Source organism: Spinacia oleracea, chromosome 5, assembly GCF_020520425.1.
Source record: "Spinacia oleracea cultivar Varoflay chromosome 5, BTI_SOV_V1, whole genome shotgun sequence".
NCBI classification, from domain to species: Eukaryota; Viridiplantae; Streptophyta; class Magnoliopsida; order Caryophyllales; family Amaranthaceae; genus Spinacia; species Spinacia oleracea.
The window spans coordinates 111,919,095-111,940,996 of NC_079491.1; the positions used below are offsets into that span (position 1 = coordinate 111,919,095).

General features: G+C 40.1%; 1 protein-coding gene across 1 annotated transcript; it reads right to left on the reverse strand.

Moving 5' to 3' along the window:
- Nucleotides 1-20,535: 20,535 nt before the first annotated feature.
- On the reverse strand, nt 20,536-21,897 carry LOC130461234 (uncharacterized). The gene is made up of 3 exons (XM_056829234.1): nt 21,802-21,897; nt 21,286-21,612; nt 20,536-21,182 (listed from the first exon to the last, which is right to left on the reverse strand). Exons 1-3 carry the CDS (start codon nt 21,883-21,885, stop codon nt 21,084-21,086), a joined length of 510 nt encoding a protein of 169 aa, XP_056685212.1. The 5' UTR covers nt 21,886-21,897; the 3' UTR covers nt 20,536-21,083.
- Between the last annotated feature and the right edge of the window lie 5 nt (nt 21,898-21,902).

Here is a 21,902-nt window from a genome sequence, read left to right on the forward strand (position 1 = left end):
GATTATTGGTGCCCTTGATTAATTGCTGCAAATGTTTGCGTGATGCATAATGTGTTTTACTAACCAGCTATGTGGGCCATTCATGATAATGAATGGGTGAATGGTATATATTGTATATGTACTGTTTTGCAGGTTATCAAGTGACTAGTATGGCCCAAATAGGATAGAAAATATGGTCTGCGTACCATTAATTTGAATGTAATTGGTCTAAAGTACTAAAGTTGTTTTTCAATTCAAAAATGGTCTGCGTACCATCAAATAGTTGTAATTAGTTTTAATTATAGCTTATCCTATTTGAAGAAAATGGTGCCTCCCACGGAGATTTTCAAGACGGACTTTGAAGTTAAAGCTTCAAGATGAAGTCGGGCCATACTAGATCACATTTATCTTATGCATGTTTTAAGTTATTTATTGCTTTTAAATATGTCTTAAAATGCATGAGATCATAAGCTTGATTATGTTGCATGATTAAGGATTTTAGTTCACTTAAAATCTAACCAACATAGTAAGAGCCTTAAGTTCCAAACTTAAAAATTGAGTTAAAAGGTGTCATGCCAAAATATACACTTGCTTGGATATCCTTTACATCAATCTAGTAATAGTTTTCGCTCAGCGAGGTGTTACTTATTGGTCCTAAAGGGGCAAGGTACACAAATAATTGTGAGTACATGTTAGTTTTGGTGAAACTCAACGATATAAGTAAGGAGTCCTTTTATGTCGTGGCAAAATCGATAGGTTTACCTAATAAGTTCTTAGACGTACCTATCAACCAAGAATAGTTTCTAGACTATTAGCAAAAGGCTTTTTCTTACCTAAGATGTTTTAGGATTAAGTCGACAAGCTGTGCTTAGTTCTTCAATGATTTTAGGATCTTGGAATCATTTTATTCACACCTGCCGGAACACATAACTTGAATAAAATGCTTAATAAACATTGAATTATGCATGTATGCTAGAATTTAAGTTTATTAAGAGAAACTGTGAATGGTTATTTATTTGTTTATTCTTTTCAATTATAGTTTTTAATATGGCAAACAACAATTCATTCAACATTCGGTCAATTCTCGAAAAGGAGAAGTTGAACGGGAAAAACTTCCTTGACTGGCAAAGGAACTTGCAAATAGTTCTTATACAGGAAGAAAAGGAGTATGTCCTAGAAGAGGCGAGGCCCGAAGCCGCAGGCGACGGGGTCACTCAGGCAACCCTCAATCGTTGGATTGATGCCAACAAGGATGTGAAATGTCTAATGCTCGCCACCATGAGTGCGGATCTGCAGAAAACGTTCATCAACTCAGATGCTTTCACAATCATCAGTGAGTTGAAGAACATGTTCCAAGATCTGGCTCGAGTCGAAAGATTCGAGACTCATAGGAAAATTCTTGAGACTAAGCTTAAGAAAGGCGAGCCCGTAACTCCACATGTTCTCAAAATGATTGGACTCATTGAGAATATGAGTCGGCTGGATCAGCAATTTTCTCAGGAAATGGCTATAGACACCATCCTCCATTCTCTTCATAGCGGGTATGGTCAGTTCAAACTGAACTACAATATGAATAGTCTGGGCAAAACGCTCACTGAGCTTCACGGTATGCTGAAGACCGCTGAAAAGACGCTCAAAAGTGATAAGCAGGATGTGCTTATGGTGCGTGGGGGCAAGTTCAAGAAATCTGGAAAGAAGAGGAATGCTAAGAAAGGTGGCAACAAGGCCAGCCCAACTAAGCAAACTGGTGCCAAATCTGTAAAGAGGAAGGTCAGTCAACCCACTTCTGAATCCGAATGCTTCTACTTCAAGAAGAAGGGGCATTGGAAGAGAGATTGCTTGAAGCTAAAGGAAGATCAGAAGAACGGAACAGTCGTTCCATCTTCAGGTATTTTCGTTATAGACTGTATACTTGCTAATTCAACTTCTTGGGTATTAGATACAGGTTGTGGCTCACACTTATGTTCCAATCCACAGGGACTAAGAAGAAGTAGAAAGTTAAGCAAGGGTGAAGTCGACCTACGAGTGGGAAATGGAGCACGGATTGCTGCATTAGCTGTAGGAACTTACTATTTGTCGTTGCCCTCCAGGCTAGTTTTGGAACTGGAAGAATGTTTCCATGTTCCAAGTCTTACTAAAAACATCATTTCAGTTTCTTGCTTAGATGCTAAGGGATTTTCCTTTTTAATAAAAGACAATAGTTGTTCGTTTTATTTTAAAGAGATGTTTTATGGATCTGCTAGATTAGTCAATGGACTTTATTTATTAGATCACGACAAACAAGTATATAACATAAATACCAAAAAGGCCAAAAAGGATGATTCAGATCTCACCTATCTGTGGCATTGTCGATTAGGCCATATAAACTTGAAACGCCTAGAAAGACTTCAAAAGGAAGGAATTCTAGGACCATTTGACTTAGAGGATTATGGTAAATGCGAATCATGTTTACTTGGCAAAATGACAAAGCAACCTTTCTCTAAAGTTGGAGAAAGAGCAAATGAACTATTGGGTTTAATCCATACAGATGTATGTGGACCAATGAGTACAAATGCTAGAGGTGGTTTCAGCTACTTTATCACTTTCACTGATGACTTCAGTAGATATGGTTATGTCTACCTAATGAAGCATAAGTCTGAATCCTTTGACAAATTCAAGGAATTTCAGAGTGAAGTAGAGAATCAATTAGGCAAGAAGATTAAGGCACTGCGGTCTGATAGAGGCGGTGAATATCTGAGCTATGAATTTGATGACCATCTGAAAGAATGTGGAATTCTATCAGAATTGACTCCTCCTGGAACACCACAATGGAACGGTGTGTCGGAACGGAGGAACAGAACCTTGCTAGACATGGTCAGGTCAATGATGGGTCAGGCCAAACTTCCATTAGAATTTTGGGGACATGCACTAAATACAGCTGCACTCACTATAAATAGAGCTCCGTCTAAAGCTGTCGAAAAGACTCCATACGAATTATGGTTTGGAAAGCCTCCAAATGTGTCTTTTCTTAAGATTTGGGGATGTGAAGTATACGTCAAACGATTAATTTCAGACAAACTTCATCCAAAATCTGACAAATGTATCCTTGTGGGCTATCCAAAGGAAACAAAGGGGTATTACTTCTACAATACATCTGAGAACAAGGTGTTTGTTGCTCGAGATGGTGTCTTTTTGGAGAAAGATCACATTTCCAAAATGACAAGTGGGAGAAAAGTAGACCTCGAAGAAATTCGAGTCGAACAACAAACTCTAGAGAATGCTCAAGATGACATTCAGGATGAAACTCAGAGATCTTTAGAAGAATCTGGTGAGAATCATGGTCAATCTAGAAATGTTACCCCGCGTAGATCGCAAAGATATAGATCTCAACCGGAAAGGTACTTAGGTATTTTGACGAACGAGAGCTATGACGTTCTATTACTTGAAAGTGATGAACCTGCGACTTACAAGCAAGCTATGACGAGCCCTAGCTCCAAGCAATGGCAAGAAGCCATGCAATCTGAATTAGACTCCATGTCTCAAAACCAAGTATGGGATTTGGTCGATTTGTCAGATGGCTACCAAGCCATTGGAAGCAAATGGGTTTTCAAACTGAAAAAGGACAAGGATGGGAAACTTGAAGTTTTCAAAGCTAGATTGGTTGCAAAAGGTTACAGGCAAGTCCACGGTGTGGATTACGATGAAACCTTTTCACCAGTTGCAATGCTAAAGTCTATTCGGATAATGTTAGCAATCGCTGCATATTACGATTACGAAATATGGCAGATGGATGTCAAAACTGCTTTCTTAAACGGCGTTTTAACAGAAACTGTGTTTATGACACAGCCTGAAGGTTTTGAGGATCCAAAGAATGCTAAAAAGGTATGCAAGCTAAAGAAGTCAATCTAAGGATTGAAGCAGGCATCCAGGAGCTGGAATATACGTTTTGATGAAGCAGTCAGTGACTTTGGTTTCATCAAGAACGCAGACGAATCTTGTGTATACAAGAAGGTCAGTGGGAGAAAATTTTCTTTCCTTGTATTATATGTCGACGACATATTACTTATCGGAAATGACATTCCTATGTTGAACTCTGTCAAGATTTGGCTTGGGAAATGTTTTTCGATGAAAGATCTAGGAGAAGCACAGTACATATTGGGCATCAAGATTTACAGAGATAGATCTAAAAGGATGATTGGACTTAGTCAAAGCACTTATATCAATAAGGTGCTTGATAGGTTCAAGATGGCGGACTCCAAGCGAGGCTACCTACCCATGTCTCATGGAATGACTCTAAGCAAGACTCAGTGCCCAAAAACACTTGATGAGCGTAGACGAATGAATGGGATTCCATATGCATCATTGATTGGTTCAATAATGTATGCTATGATATGTACACGCCCGGATGTTGCGTACGCACTCAGTGCTACGAGCAGATACCAGTCAGACCCAGGAGAGGCGCATTGGACTGCTGCCAAGAATATTCTGAAGTACCTGAAAAGGCACAAAGATGAATTCCTGGTCTATGGTGGAGATGATGAATTAATTGTTAAAGGCTATACGGACGCAAGTTTCCAAACCGACAAAGATGATTTCAGATCATAGTCTGGGTTTGTCTTCTGTCTCAACGGAGGAGCAGTAAGCTGGAAAAGTGCTAAGCAAAGCACCATTGCGGATTCTACAACTGAAGCGGAGTACATTGCTGCACATGAAGCAGCAAAAGAAGCTATATGGCTAAGGAAGTTCATAGGTGAACTTGGTGTAGTCCCCTCCATTAAAGGACCAATAGCCCTGTATTGTGATAATAACGGAGCTATTGTACAGGCAAAGGAGCCTAGACACCACCAGAGAGTCAAGCATGTACTTCGTAGATTTCACCTTCTACGAGAGTTCGTTGAAAGAAAGGAAGTCGAGATAAGCAAAATTGGAACCGATGACAACATATCAGATCCATTGACTAAACCTCTGCCGCAGGCGAAGCACAACTCGCACACTGCAGCTATGGGAATCAAGCATATTGGAGAATGGCTTTGATGTCTCTGTTTAATGTTTTAAAGTTTTAGAGTTTAAATCTTTGTAAAACATTATTGGTTAATCATTCACAATAAATGAAAAGAATTCATTTTTTCCATTTAATTTGTGGTTTATTAAATGATGAGTCCCTTCAATTTGACGATATATTCAAGATAGACTGTCAGGACCAGTCCTGTGACTAAGAAATGTCTATCAAGTGAACTTGAATGTCAAAGGTTGAAAATGGTCCCTAGTCGGAGTTTTCTATAAAATTGGACGCATAGAAAACGTTAGACGATTAGAATGCAAGATTACTAGTAGTTCTGTTTCTTGAACTATGTGGACATGGCAATGTCATAATCATTTGCATAGATACTTACTTTGGGAAGACTAGTATCGGACAAGACCTATGAAACCTTACTGTAAGAGATGAAAATCTATCATAAGTAAATTTCATTAAAATTATTAGACACTAAATCCTCAATACCTGAGTGATTTGAGATTACTTGTTTGAGAACTGGTTACTTTGACGTTGACCAACCGTCGCACCGTAAAAGGAGGCTATAAAGGCAACGCTCAGGTAATCACCTATCAAACGAAGTCTAATCTCAAGATCGCAAGATTGGGATTGTCCTCCCATAAATCGGGATGAGATGCTTAAAAGTTGTACAAGGCCACTCGGAGAGCTCGAAACTGTGAAATGCATGGCCGTGCTCGGATGAATCATAGGCTATGATTATCTGTTTATTTGATCAGTTGAACTCTGAAACCGAGGAACACCTCTGGACATAATAAGGATGACAACTCTTAGCTTATGTTCAAGAGCAAGCATCGAGCGACAAAGGAATTAGGAAATGCACACTTGTCCCTAAGGACAAGTGGGAGACTGAAGGAAATAATGCCCTTGGTCCAAGTATGCATTCAATGATAAGTCTAATAAATGCGGTTCAGTATTAATTAACAAGTTAATAATTCAGTGAGATCAAGTGAGATGAATGCCTAGCTAGAGGCCGCTTCAGTTCAAGTGGAATTAATGATATTAATCCACAACTTACTCTTGACTGAACCCGTAGGGTCACACAAATAGTACGTAAACGGATCAAGTATTTAATGGCATTAAATACTCCAACTATGGATATTCGGAATCGACGGATCTTAGTTTCAGTGGGAGCTGAGATCGTCACAGGCAAGAAATGAATACTCCGGAAACGATGATATTGCCGAAAACGGAAATATGGATCGTATCGGAAATATTAATATTATCCAAGTCGTAGATGTTGCCGGAAACGGAAACATGGTACGTATCGGAAAATATTATCGGAAATGGAAATATTGCCGGAATCGGAAATATTGCCGGAAACGGAAATATTGTCTGAATCGGAAATATTATCGGAATCGGAAAATAATTCCGGAAACGGAAATATTAAATATTTGTTCGAAACGGAAATTAATTCCGGAATCGGAAATGTTAAATATTGTTCGTATCGGAAATGAATTCCGGAATCGCAAAATTAATCGGAAGCGCGTCGTACGAATTAGCATCGGACGAGCTTGCTAGACGAAGGCCCAGCATGTAGCCAGGCCCACGTCCAGCAAGGGAAACGCGCGCTACAACACGCCAGCCCAAGGCTGCGCCAGGCCCACCGCAAGGCAGGCCCAGCGCGCGCCCAAGGCTGCGGCAGTCGTGGGCTGTGATGCTCGGGCTGTGCGCGCGCGCGCATGGCGCCCCTCGTGGGCTGCTGTGCGTGCGTGGGTGTTTGTGTTCACATACGAAACCTAAAACGTACAGGATTCGTTCAATGATTAAATTCCTAATTCTATTTGATAAATTAATTAAATAAGAGTTTTATTATGATTCTAATTTAATTAATTCGTATCCTAATTCGATTCCAATTCTCTTTCCATACCCCTATAAATATGTGGCCTGGGTTCACAATTTATAACTAGTTTTCAAGTATTCAAAGTGAGTTTTTGAGAGAAAAATTCAGACACATTCCTTGCTCAAAAGTGCCGAAATTTTTAGTACCTTAAGGGCGATTCTAGTTGGTCAATCTTAAGGCGGATCCGGACGTACTGTGGACTATCTACGGAGGGACGACACTTGGAGTCCTAAAGACTTGTTCTTGTTCGGTTCGGGTGCAGCTAGGGAAGGCACGCAACAAAGAGTATGCATCTAAACTATGCTATATGATTATGTGTAAATAATATGTATTCCTGGCTAAATGGTTTTTCCGCATGATTTATGAATTGTCATATATATCATAACCTAACAGGATCAGCATGTATAAAAGGGGCAGCTCCCCTACCAGCATTAGAATGCCTCTGGAAAGAACCATCACGCGACCCCTGTCCCAGATCCAAGCTTGGTCCTTCCTGCCTCAACGAAGTCTCCGCCTGGGGCTCCCTGTCAATGGAACCTCTACGACCTCGACGGCGCTCTTATACAAAATATAAATTTCAAGAATCAACATCCAAGTTTCGGTTTTCTAGAATACAAATTTTAAAGTCAAAGAAAGCACCTCTCTGTCCCGGCCAGAAAGCTTATGGGTCAGCTTGGCACAATGCCTCTTCAAAGAATCAATCAAGAGCATCGAGCGACGCACTCTCACCCGAGGCGCCTGCATACAAAATCCAAGATCAGTTTCCAGATACAAGATCACAATCAAATTCAAGCAAATACAAGTACTTACATCTACATAATGCTCAGGTACATCATCATACGATCTCCGGTGCGGAGGAGAAGCTACAGGAATGGTCAACTCCACCTGTTTCTCGTCCGAGTTCTCATAGTTGATGACCCTATCAACATAGGGAATGTCCTTAGGATCAACCTCCTCCTCCTACATACAATCATCCAATCATACAATCAAACCAACATACGAGAATACAAGAATACAAAAATACAAGGTGCAAGATTCAAAGCTCACCGGCAGTACGAAGCGTACAGTTGGAGCGAGTCTCCCCGGAAGGTCCTCATAGTGGCCCCTCCTATCTACAAAGTTCTCCCAAGGGAGGCAAACAGCATCACCAACATTCAAGTAGAGCTAGGCGAGTTCATCGTCTGGCGTCAACATGGACCCTGGTGGATCCTTAGGGTCAAGCCTGTCCCCCGTACTGTGCTAAAGGGACACACGCTCCCCCAAGTACCACATATGGCGATACACGCCCGGGAGCAAGACTCGCCTCGAAGACCAGAAATGGGCCCGAGCGGCCGAAACAGGTATAGGGCGTCAGCAAAAGGACATCAAACCACCTATAGAGCAGACAATTCAGGCAACTATACAAATACAAATACAAATACAAGAGAACAAAACAGTACAAGAGTTTACCTCACTGACGGGTAGAACCCGCCAAGCTCTGCGGGAAGCCGACAGAGGCACCCTCCTGCGCACCGCTCCTATCCAAGAGGCAGCATACGGGTAAGCCGCATCTCCAATACGATCCGGCGCCAAAGTCGGGAAGTGCTCGTACATCCAAATCTATCAAAAACAAGAAAAGCATCAATCGAGTTCAAGATACAATCATACAAGTACAAGATACAAAGTACAAGGAGTCCCATATACCTCCAGCACACTCCACAAAGCAGCAATCCTCGGTTCGCCCTCGGGCGCAGTCCGAGAAGCCCAATTCATCTCATCCAAGAGGTGGCCGTATGCCATACCACCCCAGTTGAGGCTCAAAACAGCCCTCAAATCCTGCAAAGCTGTCAGTAAGCCGATGTGCACCCGGCTGTTCCTGCTTGGGGCCATCACTCTGCTCACTAGAGCCAAGAGGAAAAGTCGAACCCTCTGCTCCACAGATATGCCTACACTACGGATAGCATCCATGATCACCGTCACAGAAGCATGAGTATCATCATCCGCCAAATCGACAACAGGGCCGAGCAAGTCCCTGGTAATATTCGAGAACCACTTCATCCTAGAATCGAAAATCACAATCCTCCCGAAAAAAGGAAGGCCCGTTATCATGGCAAACTCGAAGGGAGTAATGGTGATCTCCCCCCATGCCATATGAAAGGTGTTGGTGGTATCCCACCACCGCTCCAGCAAAGCCTGTAGCCGGGGTTTGATCCCCGTTCTCCTCGGAGGATCTCCCATGGCACGCCAGAAATCGATCAGGCCCGTCTGCAACCAGATTTCCATAGCCTCCTCGTCACCACAGATGGCTCAAAAAGCCTTCTGAAGCTCCGCCAAAGACCAAAAGGTGCGAAACGGATCTCCATCGGCCTATGGATGAACGAATAAGTTCAAAACCTATACAAGTTCAAAACACAAATTCAAAGCACAGTACAAGATTCACCAAACCAGCGCGAGGCCGCTGAGACAAATGAAAGTCCGGTCGGAACACTAGATCGGAAGGACTCCAACCAGTGCCAACAAAAGCAGATAGTCTCCAGGGAATCATGCCCTCCTCCGGCACATTTGTGGCAGCCGCTTCATCATCCGAAGCATCCTCCATAGCAGCTCGAGTCACTGAGCGTTCGGCAAGCTTTCTTCGAGTGTGACGAGGCATACTAAGTCATGAAAAATAAAAAACATCAAGATTCTAAACTAGGGGCTATCCTATACTAGCCTGTACAAAAGTCGAAAATCAAAAAATCCCAGCGGCGGTACAGACCCCACCAGGGACCTCTACACCAACGCCTAGGCTATCCATGCCAAAGCAGGCATACAAGTTCTACACCAACGCCTAGGCTATCCATGCCAAAGCAGGTATACAAGTTCTACATCAATGCCTAGGCTACCCACGCCAAAGCAGATATAAGTTCAAGAAAAAATTTCAAAAATTCAAGACTACAAGTTCCAACAGTTCAAATTCGAGTGGCTATCAAACAATTTTCTACAAGATTCAAGAAGCCTAATATCGTGCAATCATCATTTCAAAGTGCAAAAAAATTAAAGCTACATGCAATCCTAGAATTTATTTCATAAGCAAAACATGAAATACTTACATGGACAAGAAAAGAACAAGACCAAGGGAAGACAATTCGACCATTGAGAGAGAAAAGAAAGCAAGAGGATGAGGGATTTCTCCTCAAATGGCACGGCAAGGGGCGCTTATATAGCGCTGCCCCGCATCGAACGCCGAGCTCAGCGCCTAGCGCTGCCTGCTGCATGTGTAGGAATCTTCAGCGCGCGCGGTCTCCCGTGCTGATTGCACGTCCTTTGCTGCTAGGGTTTTCTGCACCAGGCATCAAACATCAAATCGTGCTACTTTCCGAAAATACGGGTATATACCTGCATCCCCAAGTACAAACAGATGAGCATTTCAAGAATACAAAGTCCAAAAAATGCAACAATTTAGGCGTTCGACTCCCAACGGACCCAAGCTCCAGGAAAGTCAGCCGAAATTTGAAAATCTCAAGGCAAGTAAAAAGCTCATGTCCCCAGTGAAGTACATCCCCAACGGATTAACTTCGGGTATTCAAAAAATTCAAAGTTCAAAATTCAAGAATTCGAAATTCAAAATATTTGATGCCAAGCTCCGTCCTAACTCAAAGACGGAAGTGCAGTACAAGTACAAGCCGGAGTCGTCACAGCCGAACCGAGGTAGACTCTGTCCTTTTTTCTAACGCCTGTTTTGTGCAGGTACCGGCGTACAAAGAGTGGTCTTGATTGCAGAACATCTTGATCATTCTCCGTCCCAAGTCGAAAACTTTGACTTGCGCTTTCCTAACCGAACGCTCAGTCAAAGTGGGGGCTTCTGTAGACACCTAACTTGTGTCTCCCCATTGGGATGATGACGATACCATTATCCTTTTCAGGTAATTGGAGCAACTCCGTGAAGAAATTCTAATTGCTAAAAGCACGTCCAAAATCCAAGAGCCAAAATCCAATCCCCGAGGCCGTTCCCCTTCCGGAACTTGGTACAAAATACAAATTTCGAAAATCAAGTTCAAAATACAAGTACAAACTCACCTAATGGACTATCCCATTGGTTTTACAAGGCCTTTTCCACTCAAAATCAAATAAGGCATGTCAAATTCGGGCGCTGACCCACAAAACCGAGCAAGCCGGGCCTCGTCCCATAAAACCGAATTCAAAAACCCGAAACAGCTTGTTTTTAGACGAAAGCTAAGCCTTAATCCCCAAGCAATCACTACATGCCAAGGTCGTACAAGTCGTACAATGGTACAGCAATACAATCCAAAAGCAAGGACGACATCTTTCCGTCCTTTTTGGCAGCATCCACGCCACGTCACCAGCGCTGGGCGCTACCAGCTGCGTGTGGCGCTGGCAATGGATGGCGTTTAGCAGCAAACTCCCCTATAAATACCCCTAATTCTGAGCAGTTTTAGGGAGGCAAAATCGACGCACAACGTCGTAATACAAAAATTGCACCTCAAAAATCAATACAAAATCCTCCAAAAATACCATACAATCTTCAAGCTTTAAGCAATTGGGAGTTCTAATCGGAAAGCTTGCCTAAACCTAACTAGGTAATTCCGAATCCCAACCCTAATCTATTCAATGTTGCTTTGATTTTCTATTTCAAAATGATTAGTAAGTTGGCATTTTTACTCTTAAAAATGTCACTTGCAACAATCATACATTTCTTCAAAATCCAAACTTTTCAAAATACAAAAATGCAAACTTTCAAGATTCAAGGATGTTCAAAGTTGTTTGTAATCACTTCTTTGAACTAGAATCATTTTCAAACATGAAGTAATCAAAGATGATGCCTTTCTAACTTTTAAAGGTTTATTCTTTTAGATTCAAGACTCCGTTTTTCAATATACAAGTTCAAGTTTTCAAATTTCAAGATCTCAAAATGTTTAGGGTTGCTCATGACTACTTCCCTAAACTAGGACTTTTGCAAAGTAAGAGCACATCAAAGATCTGACCTTTTCAACATTAAAAGGCCCGATCTTTGAGATTCAAGTCTCTTCACTTCAATATTTCAAGTTCAAGTTCAAGTATTTCAAGTTCAATATTTCAAGTTTCAAGCTTTCAAGTTCAAGTTCTATATGCAACATCTAGGAACTTTGGGGTGAGTAACTTCTCCCAAGTTGAGATTTTTGGCTTTGAATTCGTGCCGAACGCACTTATTTTTAAGTAGCCGTTTGGCGTTCGGATTTCATGTGCCCAAGTTCAAATTTCAATATTGCAATTTCAATTATGCACCTTTCAATTCCGCACTTTCAATTCCGCATTTCAATAACGCATTTCAATTCCGCACTTTCAATTATGAAACTTTACTTGCCTAGTCCTTCTAGGCAATGTGGACCTACTCCCTAGTCCATTTCTAGGGGGTCTTGTATTTACTAATTCCGCACTTATTTACTATTGTGATGTTGCTTTATTTGCTTTATTGCTTTCATCACCGCACATGCTAATACAACAAAATGCAAGGTTACATCACGCTTAACAAAGATAATTTCTTGGACAAATCGATCTTAGGTTCCCTTAAATTAACTTTAAAGCAAAGTGACCACAATACAAAGTAGAAATTCAATTTGTCCTAAATTTAAACCCACATAGTCTAAACTAGGGTATTTTTGAAATGTTGTTCTACGTACTTGAATAATTTCTAAAGCTCGCGGAATAAGCATCTTGTTCCCGTGCCCGGATCTCACCCATCCGTTTCGAAGATTCAAAGCCTTATCCAAATCGAGTCACTCTTGGTCTCTCCAAACGAGACCCTAAAATAATGTTTGGTGGCGACTCCTTCAAGATCCAAAAATTCAAAGGTTTCTAAAAACCGCCCCTTGTAGGGAAAAAAGCAATTCGAGCAAAAAAAAACCCTACAAAAACACATTCATGTTGGGCAAGGTAGAAATTTGTTTTGCACAAATATGGTTTTCGAAATATGCATGACATGCCTAGAAATTAAAATTGTACTCGAAATTTGTATTTGAAAAGCTCGTTTTTCGGCATTCGTTCACAAGGTTTGGGAGCGTCCTTCGAAATTCAAAATCATAACTGAACTCCCACTCGAAAACTTGGGCAGCATGGGCAACCAGTCACTGGAAGCCACTGTGCTTAATGCAGGCAGCTGCGTCTAGCGGAGGGACCTACGCCTAGCGCAACTGCTGGCATCCAGAACTTGAGCATGGCAGTGGCAAGTTGCTCAAAGCTTGCTCGTATAATCGAATTGAAAATTAGAACTCCCCAGTGGAGTCGCCGAAATTGTAGGGGGTTTTTTTTCGTACTTTTTTTTTGGTATTTCCCCTATGGGCTTTGGAAGTTTTGAATTTCGACGGAGTCGCCACCAAACAATTTTATGGGTCCGGTTCGGAAAGACCAAAGTTGACTCTTTGTGGATAAGGCATTGAATCTTAGAAATGGATGGGTGAGATCCGGGCAAGGGAACGAAGTGCTTATTCGGAGAGCTTTAAAAATGTATTCGAGTACATGACAAGAAGCATTTTCGGAAAATCCTAGTCATGACACTATGTTGGTTTGAACTTGCATTTAATACATGGAATTGCTACTTGTATTGTGATCACTTCGCTTTAAAGTTCATTAAAGGAACCTAAGGCCGGTTGTCCAAGAATTATCTTTGTTAAGCGTGATGTAACTTTGTATTTTGTTGAATTTAGCATGTGAGTTGATGAAAGCAATAAACAAGCAAAGCAACATCACAATGAATAAAGGAATTATTGAAAGTGCGTACAAAACCACATCACCTTAAAATAAGGTGAGTAAAGAGTGCGAAATTGAAATTGCAATAATAAAGGTGCGAAATTGACTGCGATATTGAAGTACGATATTGAAATTTGTTATTGAAAGGTGCGGTATTGAAATGCGTTATTGAAAGGTGCAATATTGAAATGACATTATTATATTTTAGATCCGAACGCCAAACGACTACTTAATAATAAGTGCGTCCGACCCGGATTCAATTCTAAAAATCTCAACTTTAGGATAATTTGCTCATCCCAAAGTATCTTAGATTTTGATTTTTGAAAATGAACTTTGTACATTGAATATTGAATTTTAAATATTGAATCTTGAATCTTGAACTTGAGAGGCTAAATGCTTAAAGTCCAAATCTTTTAATGGGAAAAGATCAACTTTAATATGCTCCGCAACTTTGACATTGATTCTAGTTTAAGGAAGTGATTACATGCAAATAACCTTAAACATCATATAATCCATAACTTGTATTTGAATCATAAATGGGTTTGATTTTGTAAAAATGTGTGATTGTTGTAAGTATCACTTTTAAGAGTAAAAGTGTCAACTTTAATAATCATTTTTGGAATAAAGATTGAATCTTGTATGGCATAATGGAAATGGTGTTTTGGACAATAATTTGGAGAGGGTTTCAAGAGTGAAACCTCCCAAAGATGACACCTTTAGCATAATTCTTCCTAGTTAATCAAGGGTATGAACCCCATTGATAACATCATAGGACTTTTGAGTTTAGAAAGGTAGCATAGAATTCATTGTAGATTTGAGTAGGGATTCCGAATTACCTATGTAGACACCTACTTTTGTCCCCATTCCCGAAAGGGAAGGTTCGATGATGAGAACATAAATCTCCACTTGGCAACACATCTCCTATAAAATAACGAATCTCAATCACCCTTTCATTTCAGCCAAAGCTACTATTTATAGAAACCTGCTAAGAATAGTAACTGCCGTAAAAGGTAGTTCTTAAAAGTGGAAAAATAATAAAAGATAGAAACCTGTCAGAATTAGGTGTTGCACTCCAACATAAATCCTAAAAGAGATAGAATTTGCATTCCTGGTATAATTCGAAAATAAGAGTTACGTAATAATTAAATTCCTAACGAACCTAGAGTTCGTAACGGACCCAGATGCATTCCGTCATAAGTTAATATGCACTAAAAGACTCGGATAAATCTCAAAAGCTCCGTGTTCTAAGAGTCCAAATCTGACAAAGAGCTCGGCCCAGATCCCATTTTCAACGCCTGGATCTGGGCGCCGATATCTTCGGCGCCCAGCCCTGGGCACTGAAAATGCCTAGGGCCGTTTTATCTCCGGATTCTTTTTGGATTCGTATCTTAAAAATCTATCTTTCCGCACACTCTTTTCCTATAAATACAGCCTAAAAACGACGTGAAAATAACAGACAATTCCATAACCTGAGTATTGACTCTAACCTTAAGCCTAAGCCTCACGCTGCGAAATTGATCCAGCGTTCTGTCGCAATCGACCCAAAAGTCGAACAGAACGCATCATGCCCCTTGTAGCTTGATGAATTAAGCCTAAATACTGGAACATTGCTTAGAAACCCGAGATTCGTTAAATAAAAGGAGAAATAGCAAAGCCAAGTGGTTAGTTTTCTGAGAACCACAACGCACCTCTCAAGGGAGCGTTGTAATGTGTCCCTCATATGATTTAATCGCTTTCATCACCCTTTTATAAAATTGGCAAACTATTAATTTGATTGATCTATCACGCCTAATAAGATAATACCTTGGACAATTGAATTATCATGCTACCCTTAAATCAATCTAAATAAGATAATCACGATCGATTTAGTATTATATGTTGCATATTGCTAAAATCAATTCAGAATAGTTTAATAGTTTAACGCATGTCCCTTCAATTATTTATGCTGAGCTAGTAAGGATAACCTGCCTCTGGAGTATTATCGATGAGCACTCCTCTCGGTAGCTACAGTCCCCCGAACTCTCAATCTCTGCCCTGCGGGTGTACGTTGAGCGATCCCCACATCGGGGATTACAAGGGAACCTATGGCCGTCGTGGTCGAACATAATGGCACTCCCTTTATGTCACGATAACCGGGTTTTGTCAGTTTTTCTCATTGTCGTTAAAAACTGAATGGCGACTCCTATATTACTAGTCGATTGGGTGTAAACTCACAGGAAATCCAATTACACTTGATCTGACAACGTCACGCCCATGAGGGACGAGGTCACGCATTAGCCTCGTGGTTTTTCGACCCCCTCACAACCTAGTTAGGGTTAGGTTGGATTTCCCATTAGTGCTCCCAATTGCTTAAATATTGGAAATTGTATAGGAATTTGTAGTTTAGAGTTTGATTTTTGTATTTTGATTTTGAGGACTGATTTAGAAATTACGACGTTCTGTTTTCGATTTGCTGCCTTAAATGCTTGGAAATGAGGGCTTAAATAGAGAATTAGCCGGCTAAAATCCAAAAGCTAGATGCGCCAGGCGCAGGTGACGTGGCCCAGGAAATGCCAAAGCAAGGACGATGACGCCGTCCTTGCATTTGTCTCTTATGGATGTACCTTTGTACGAATTGTACGAAGCTGGCACGTAGTGAATTCATAATGATTAAGGCTTTGATTTTGCGACTACAAACAAGCCGTTTTTGGGTTTGAACTCGATTTTGTACGGGACGAGTCCCGGCATGCTCGGTTTTGTGGGTCGGCGCCAGAATTTGGATTTCTTAGTGTCATTTTGACTGGAAAAGGCCTTGTGAAACCAATGGAGAGGTCCATTTGGGTGAGATTGTGTTTGGATTTTAAAATTGATTTTTTGGAAATTGGATTTTGTACCGAGTTCCAAAATGGGAACGGGCTCGGGAATTGGACTTTGGATTTTGAATTTTGGAATATATTTTAGCAATTGGGACTTCCGCACGGAGTTGTAACAACCACCTAGCAAGGATAATAGTATCGTCATCATCCCATTAGAGGAGACACGATTTAAGTGTCTACATAAACTTAATAAGGATGGCTTCGATCTTACCTTATGTTCAGTAAGTAACACTAAGCGACAAAGGAATATGAATGCACACTTGTCTAAAGGACTGGTAGGAGATTGAAGAAAATGTATCCTTCACCCAAGGTACATTAGTTTTATAAAACGATTCAGATTAATTACGAATAATTAATTCGGTAAGATCAAGTGATCGGAACAGCTAGCTGGAGCAATGTTTCCGATCAGTGAGTTCTCATCCTTATTAGGTTGATAGCTTACTCTTTACTAAACCTACAAGGTCACACCAGTGACATAAAACATATCGTCGGATTAAATGAATCGGAAATTTATTTAATGGCTTTTCGAGAAATTATTTCGGAAAACATAATATACGATATGACGTTGGTTCAGAATCGTATATCGTATTGCGTATATTCGTAAGCTAGGCAAAACGAATAATCATATCGAACGATATTGGATCGTATCGTATACGTACTATACGATAAATAAAATATCAAAAGATAATTAAGTCGCAATATGAAGAGCAACCCACGAGCCGGAGCGCACAAGCGCAAGGCCCATGGGCGCAGCGCGCAAGGCAAAGCAGTGTTGGCCCATGTCCTGCTGCTATGGCGCGCGCGGCAAAGGCACAAAGCAACAGCAGCGCGAGGCTCGCGGCCCAGCTGGTCGTTGTGCGTGTCGTTGTCCTTGTGGGCTTGCTGGACTTGGTCGGTTGGCTTGCTTAGGTTCTTAGGTTATTATAATAACCTATACAAACCTGTTCTCCATACAACACATTACACAACCCTAGGCATCCAAGTGAGAACCCTAATTCTATATTTTTCCTCCAACTTATGTTCTTCCCTAAAAGTTAAAATACCTTGAAAGAGATCTAAGTTATCAACCTCAAGACGGATTTGCACATGTCGGTGGACTTAGTAGATGAAATACAATTGGAGTTCTCGATCGTGTGCGTGGACTATACGGGAGTACACGCTACAAATGTATATTATGCTTAAACTGTACTTTATACATGGATTCTGGCATTAGGATTATTTCGCTATTATGTTTATTTGATTGACTGTATATCCTATCACATTGATCCAATACTAAGGCTCAGATTATTTACGGAATAATTAATTCAGTGAGATCAAGTGATCGGAACAACAAGCTGGATCATTGCTTCCAATTAGTGAGTTCTAATCCTTATTAGGTTCACATCTTACTCTTGACTAGACCTACAAGGTCACACCAATGGCATAAAATAGATCGTCGGATTAAATGAATCGGAAATTCATTTAATGGATTTTCGGGAATTTAGTTCAGAAAATGTAACTATACGATAAGACGTTGGATCGGAATCGTATATCGTATTGCGTATATTCGTAAGATGGGCGAGAGGAATAATCGTATCATGTCGTACGACATTGGATCCTCAAGTATTATACGATAAATAATAGTCGTAAGGCATTAGATACAAGACGAAAAGGGAACGAGCAAGTTGCTGGCCCACGAGTCCAAGCGTGCAAGCGCCAAGCCCATGGGCGCAACAACAATGGCAGCGGAAACACCACAACGCACAGGCTTATGGCCTTGTGGTTGTGTGTGCATGCACAAGCTGTGCAGCAAGCAAGGCAACAACGTGCTTGCCTGGGCGCGGCCCATGGCCCAGTGGTTGTGTGTGCATAATCGTGTGCACATGGGCCTAAGTGGTCGGTTACTTGCTACATATTCCCTAGATTAATTCATTAAACCTACGTTTTTTGCACACTGAATACATCACTCAAACCTAGACACCTAGAGAACCCAAAGTGAGTTTTTCCAAAAAGCCAAAACACCTTGTGGAAGTTCTAAGCTAACGGAATCAAGGCGGATCTGAACATGTCGATGGACTATTGTTGAGGAACTACACATGGAGTTCTTGTCCGTGTTTGTGAGGCAAGTGGGAGTACACACATCGAAAGTATGTGTTTCTTGATCTATACTTTTACATGGATCTTGGATTCGGGATTATTCCGCTTATATGTTAATTAGATTGACTGTAAATCCCATTAGTGGTATCATGAGCTTCATGTATTTAAATTTTTTTTTCGCAACTTTTCATGTTTTGAATATGGTCGAATTATCTGTTTTTTTTTTGTTTTCGAATTTATTTTTTTCGGATTATTGGATGAATCATGAAATAATTGTTGTATTCAAAAAGTATTGCATTTTCGATTTTTTTTTAGCCTAAAGCGATTGGAATCGGCGTTCCAATTTGAACTTATGAGATAAGATCTGTGAAATTCAGCCCAGAAATATGCATTTTTGGGCCTTTTTCGTGTTTAATGAATTAAAACGTGAAATTTAACGACTTTAAAAACTAATTATAATATCTACTCGACTGATAATTAATCGAATTTTGTCCTACTGGTTTTTTTATGATTTTTATGAAGTTTTAGAATTGAATTCGTTCATAATTTTTAATTATAAACCCTAATTCTGAAACCCTAATTTAATGATTTATATGATTAAAAATTAATTTTATTAATTGGTTAGATCTGGAAATATGTTAAGGCTGGTAGGGAATATGATTTCATGTTTAAATGGATCATTTAAAAATTCAAGGATTAAAATTTTGATTACATTCGTTAATTTTAATCGTTAGCCTAAACCAAATTTGATAAAAATCTGAAATTTAAATGTTTAGGACGATTTAAATGTTTGGATTGGTTTATCTAATGTATTCAACTTTTTGTCAATAATAATCGTTCGTTAAATTTGAATAATCGTTAGCCTAGATTTATAAATTTTCTAAATAAGATTGTTTGAAATTTTAATAAACCACACACTTTAATTATTTCTGTAATTAAAACAGATTGGAGTTGTTATAATTATGAAAAATTAAATCATGCAAATTTTCTTTTCATATACTAAAATTGAAATTTTATATTCGTTGGACGAGCAAGCCACTCGCACTTAGGCGAGGGATGGCTATTGTCCGTACGTAGGGGCATGTGTGCGCGGCAGGCCTCCGTGCCTTGCTGCGTGCATGTGCACTCGGCGAGACGAAGGGCAGGGACTGTGCATCGCACACGTCCTGCGCCTCCCAAGGGGCAGAAAGTCCTGGCACTGGGAGAAGCCTTCGGGCGAGCGTTGGGCGATGCGTCCCAAGCAGCAACGCGATAAGCCAAGCGAGGCAAGCCTGCACGCTACTGAGTGAAGCGAAGGGCCGCGACGAGCGCTTGTGTAACACCCTGGTAATTTCACTACTAGAAAAATCGGATACAGGGGCAAGTCATAATTGCCTCTAAAAATAGGGATTTAGCCTCTAATGGGTTTTTGAAGCAAAAAAGTGGATGCCTCTAATAAGTCCGTCGCTAATTATTGGTTGCCTCTAAAGGCCCCTTTTGAGGCAACACAATGTGTTGCTTCTAAAAGCCCATACATTTAGAGGCAACCATATATCCTTGCCTCAAAATATAATTAGAGGCAACTCCATATTATTGCCTCAAAATATAATTAGAGGCATCCATTTATACTTGCCTCAAAATATAATTAGAGGCAACCATATATCTTTGCCTCAAAATATAATTAGAAGCAACCACGTATTATTGCCTCGAAATATAATTAGAGGCATCTGTATATTCTTGTCACAAAATACAATTAGAGGCTACATATATCCTTGCATCAAAATATATTTAGAGGAAATAGTAAAAGTTGATTCTAAAGACACTATACATTTAGGGGCAGCCATATGGTTTTGCCTCGAAATATAATTAGAGGCAGTATAAACGGTTGTTTCTAAAACGACGTATATTTAGGGGCAACCATTTAATTATGCCTTTATATATAATTAGAGGTAACATCTTGTTTTTAAAATAATGATATTTAGATGCAATTTTATATTGTCATAAAAGGTATTTAGAGGTAGCGAAAATAAAGTTAGTGTATTGATAAAATAACAAAAGTAACCACCAAATTTCATAAGAATCGAATATTTATCAACTTCAATAATATTATTAACAATAAAAACATCAATTGTTGTCCAATCTCAAACAAAAAAACACCTTAGAGCTTGCAACAACGAGCAAGCCCAAAACAAACAAAAACCACAAAAATAACATGTCTTAGAAGATGTCTGATTGGTATATTCGGATATTACTATCACTCCTGACGGTTTAAATTTCCCTAGATTGGTGCATAAAAATAGTCACTGAAAAGTCAAACCAAAAGTCTAACAAAACGGAAAAACAGCAACAAGACAGCAGCATACAGCAGCAGCTTACAGCAACAACAGCAGCAGCTTACAGCAGCTTACAGCAACAGTAGCAGCAGCAACAACTTACAGCAGTTACAGCAACAGCAATAGCAACAGCGACAGCAACAGAAACAACAGTTACAGCAACAGCAACAGCACTTACAGCAACAGCAGCAGCACTTACAGCAATAGCAACAGCAACAGCACTTACAGCAACAGCAGTTTACAGCGTAACAACAAAAGCAAATCAACGTAACAGCAGCAACAGATCAGCGTAACACCTCACCATGCTCTTCGTCCACATCCTCATCCTCAACCTCATCCTCATCCCAATCCCCATCCCCATCCCCATCCCCTTCCGCATACAACTGCCATTATAGAATTATAATGTAATATATATTAATAATTCAAAAAAATTAAGAAAAAACTAAATATACTACTAGCATATAATGGTTTTAATTAACAAATTACCTCATCCATATCAAAACCCAAACGATCAAATATTTTTCCCATGAACCCTTTCATAAGTTCCATATTTTTTTTCATCACTTTCATCTCTTTAGTAAGTGCTTCATTTTTCTCATTGGCCTCCTTTGCCTCAATCTTTGCCTCATTAGCTTCTTTTCGCAGTTTTTCTCCTTCACTGAATGACCCATATAATGATGTAATAGAGGGGCTTACTCCCTTGCCACGATCACGACCGCGTTTACCAATGGGTTTAACTTTTGCATAGATTTCTTCATCTGTCATCTTTATTTCTCCCGCCTCACGTTGCGCTAAAAGCTCTTTCATTTTTGACTGCGCAAAAAAAATCGTTACACATTACTAAAAGATTGAGAAACACATAACCACTACACATTGTTTCATAGAAGCCTTTATTTTTCAAGTTCTAACATTGGCTTATGTAACTAACAGAAGTGTTGATGGGAAAATTAAAATGCATTAACAATTAGCAATTAGTATATATATCAAGCATTCATTTCTTACCATTGTTTCTTTTGCCACTTCAGTAACCGGTGTCTTATCATTTTTTGAATGAGTTTCTTCGTACAATTTCAGCATGGTCGGCATTACTTTGTCACGTTCGA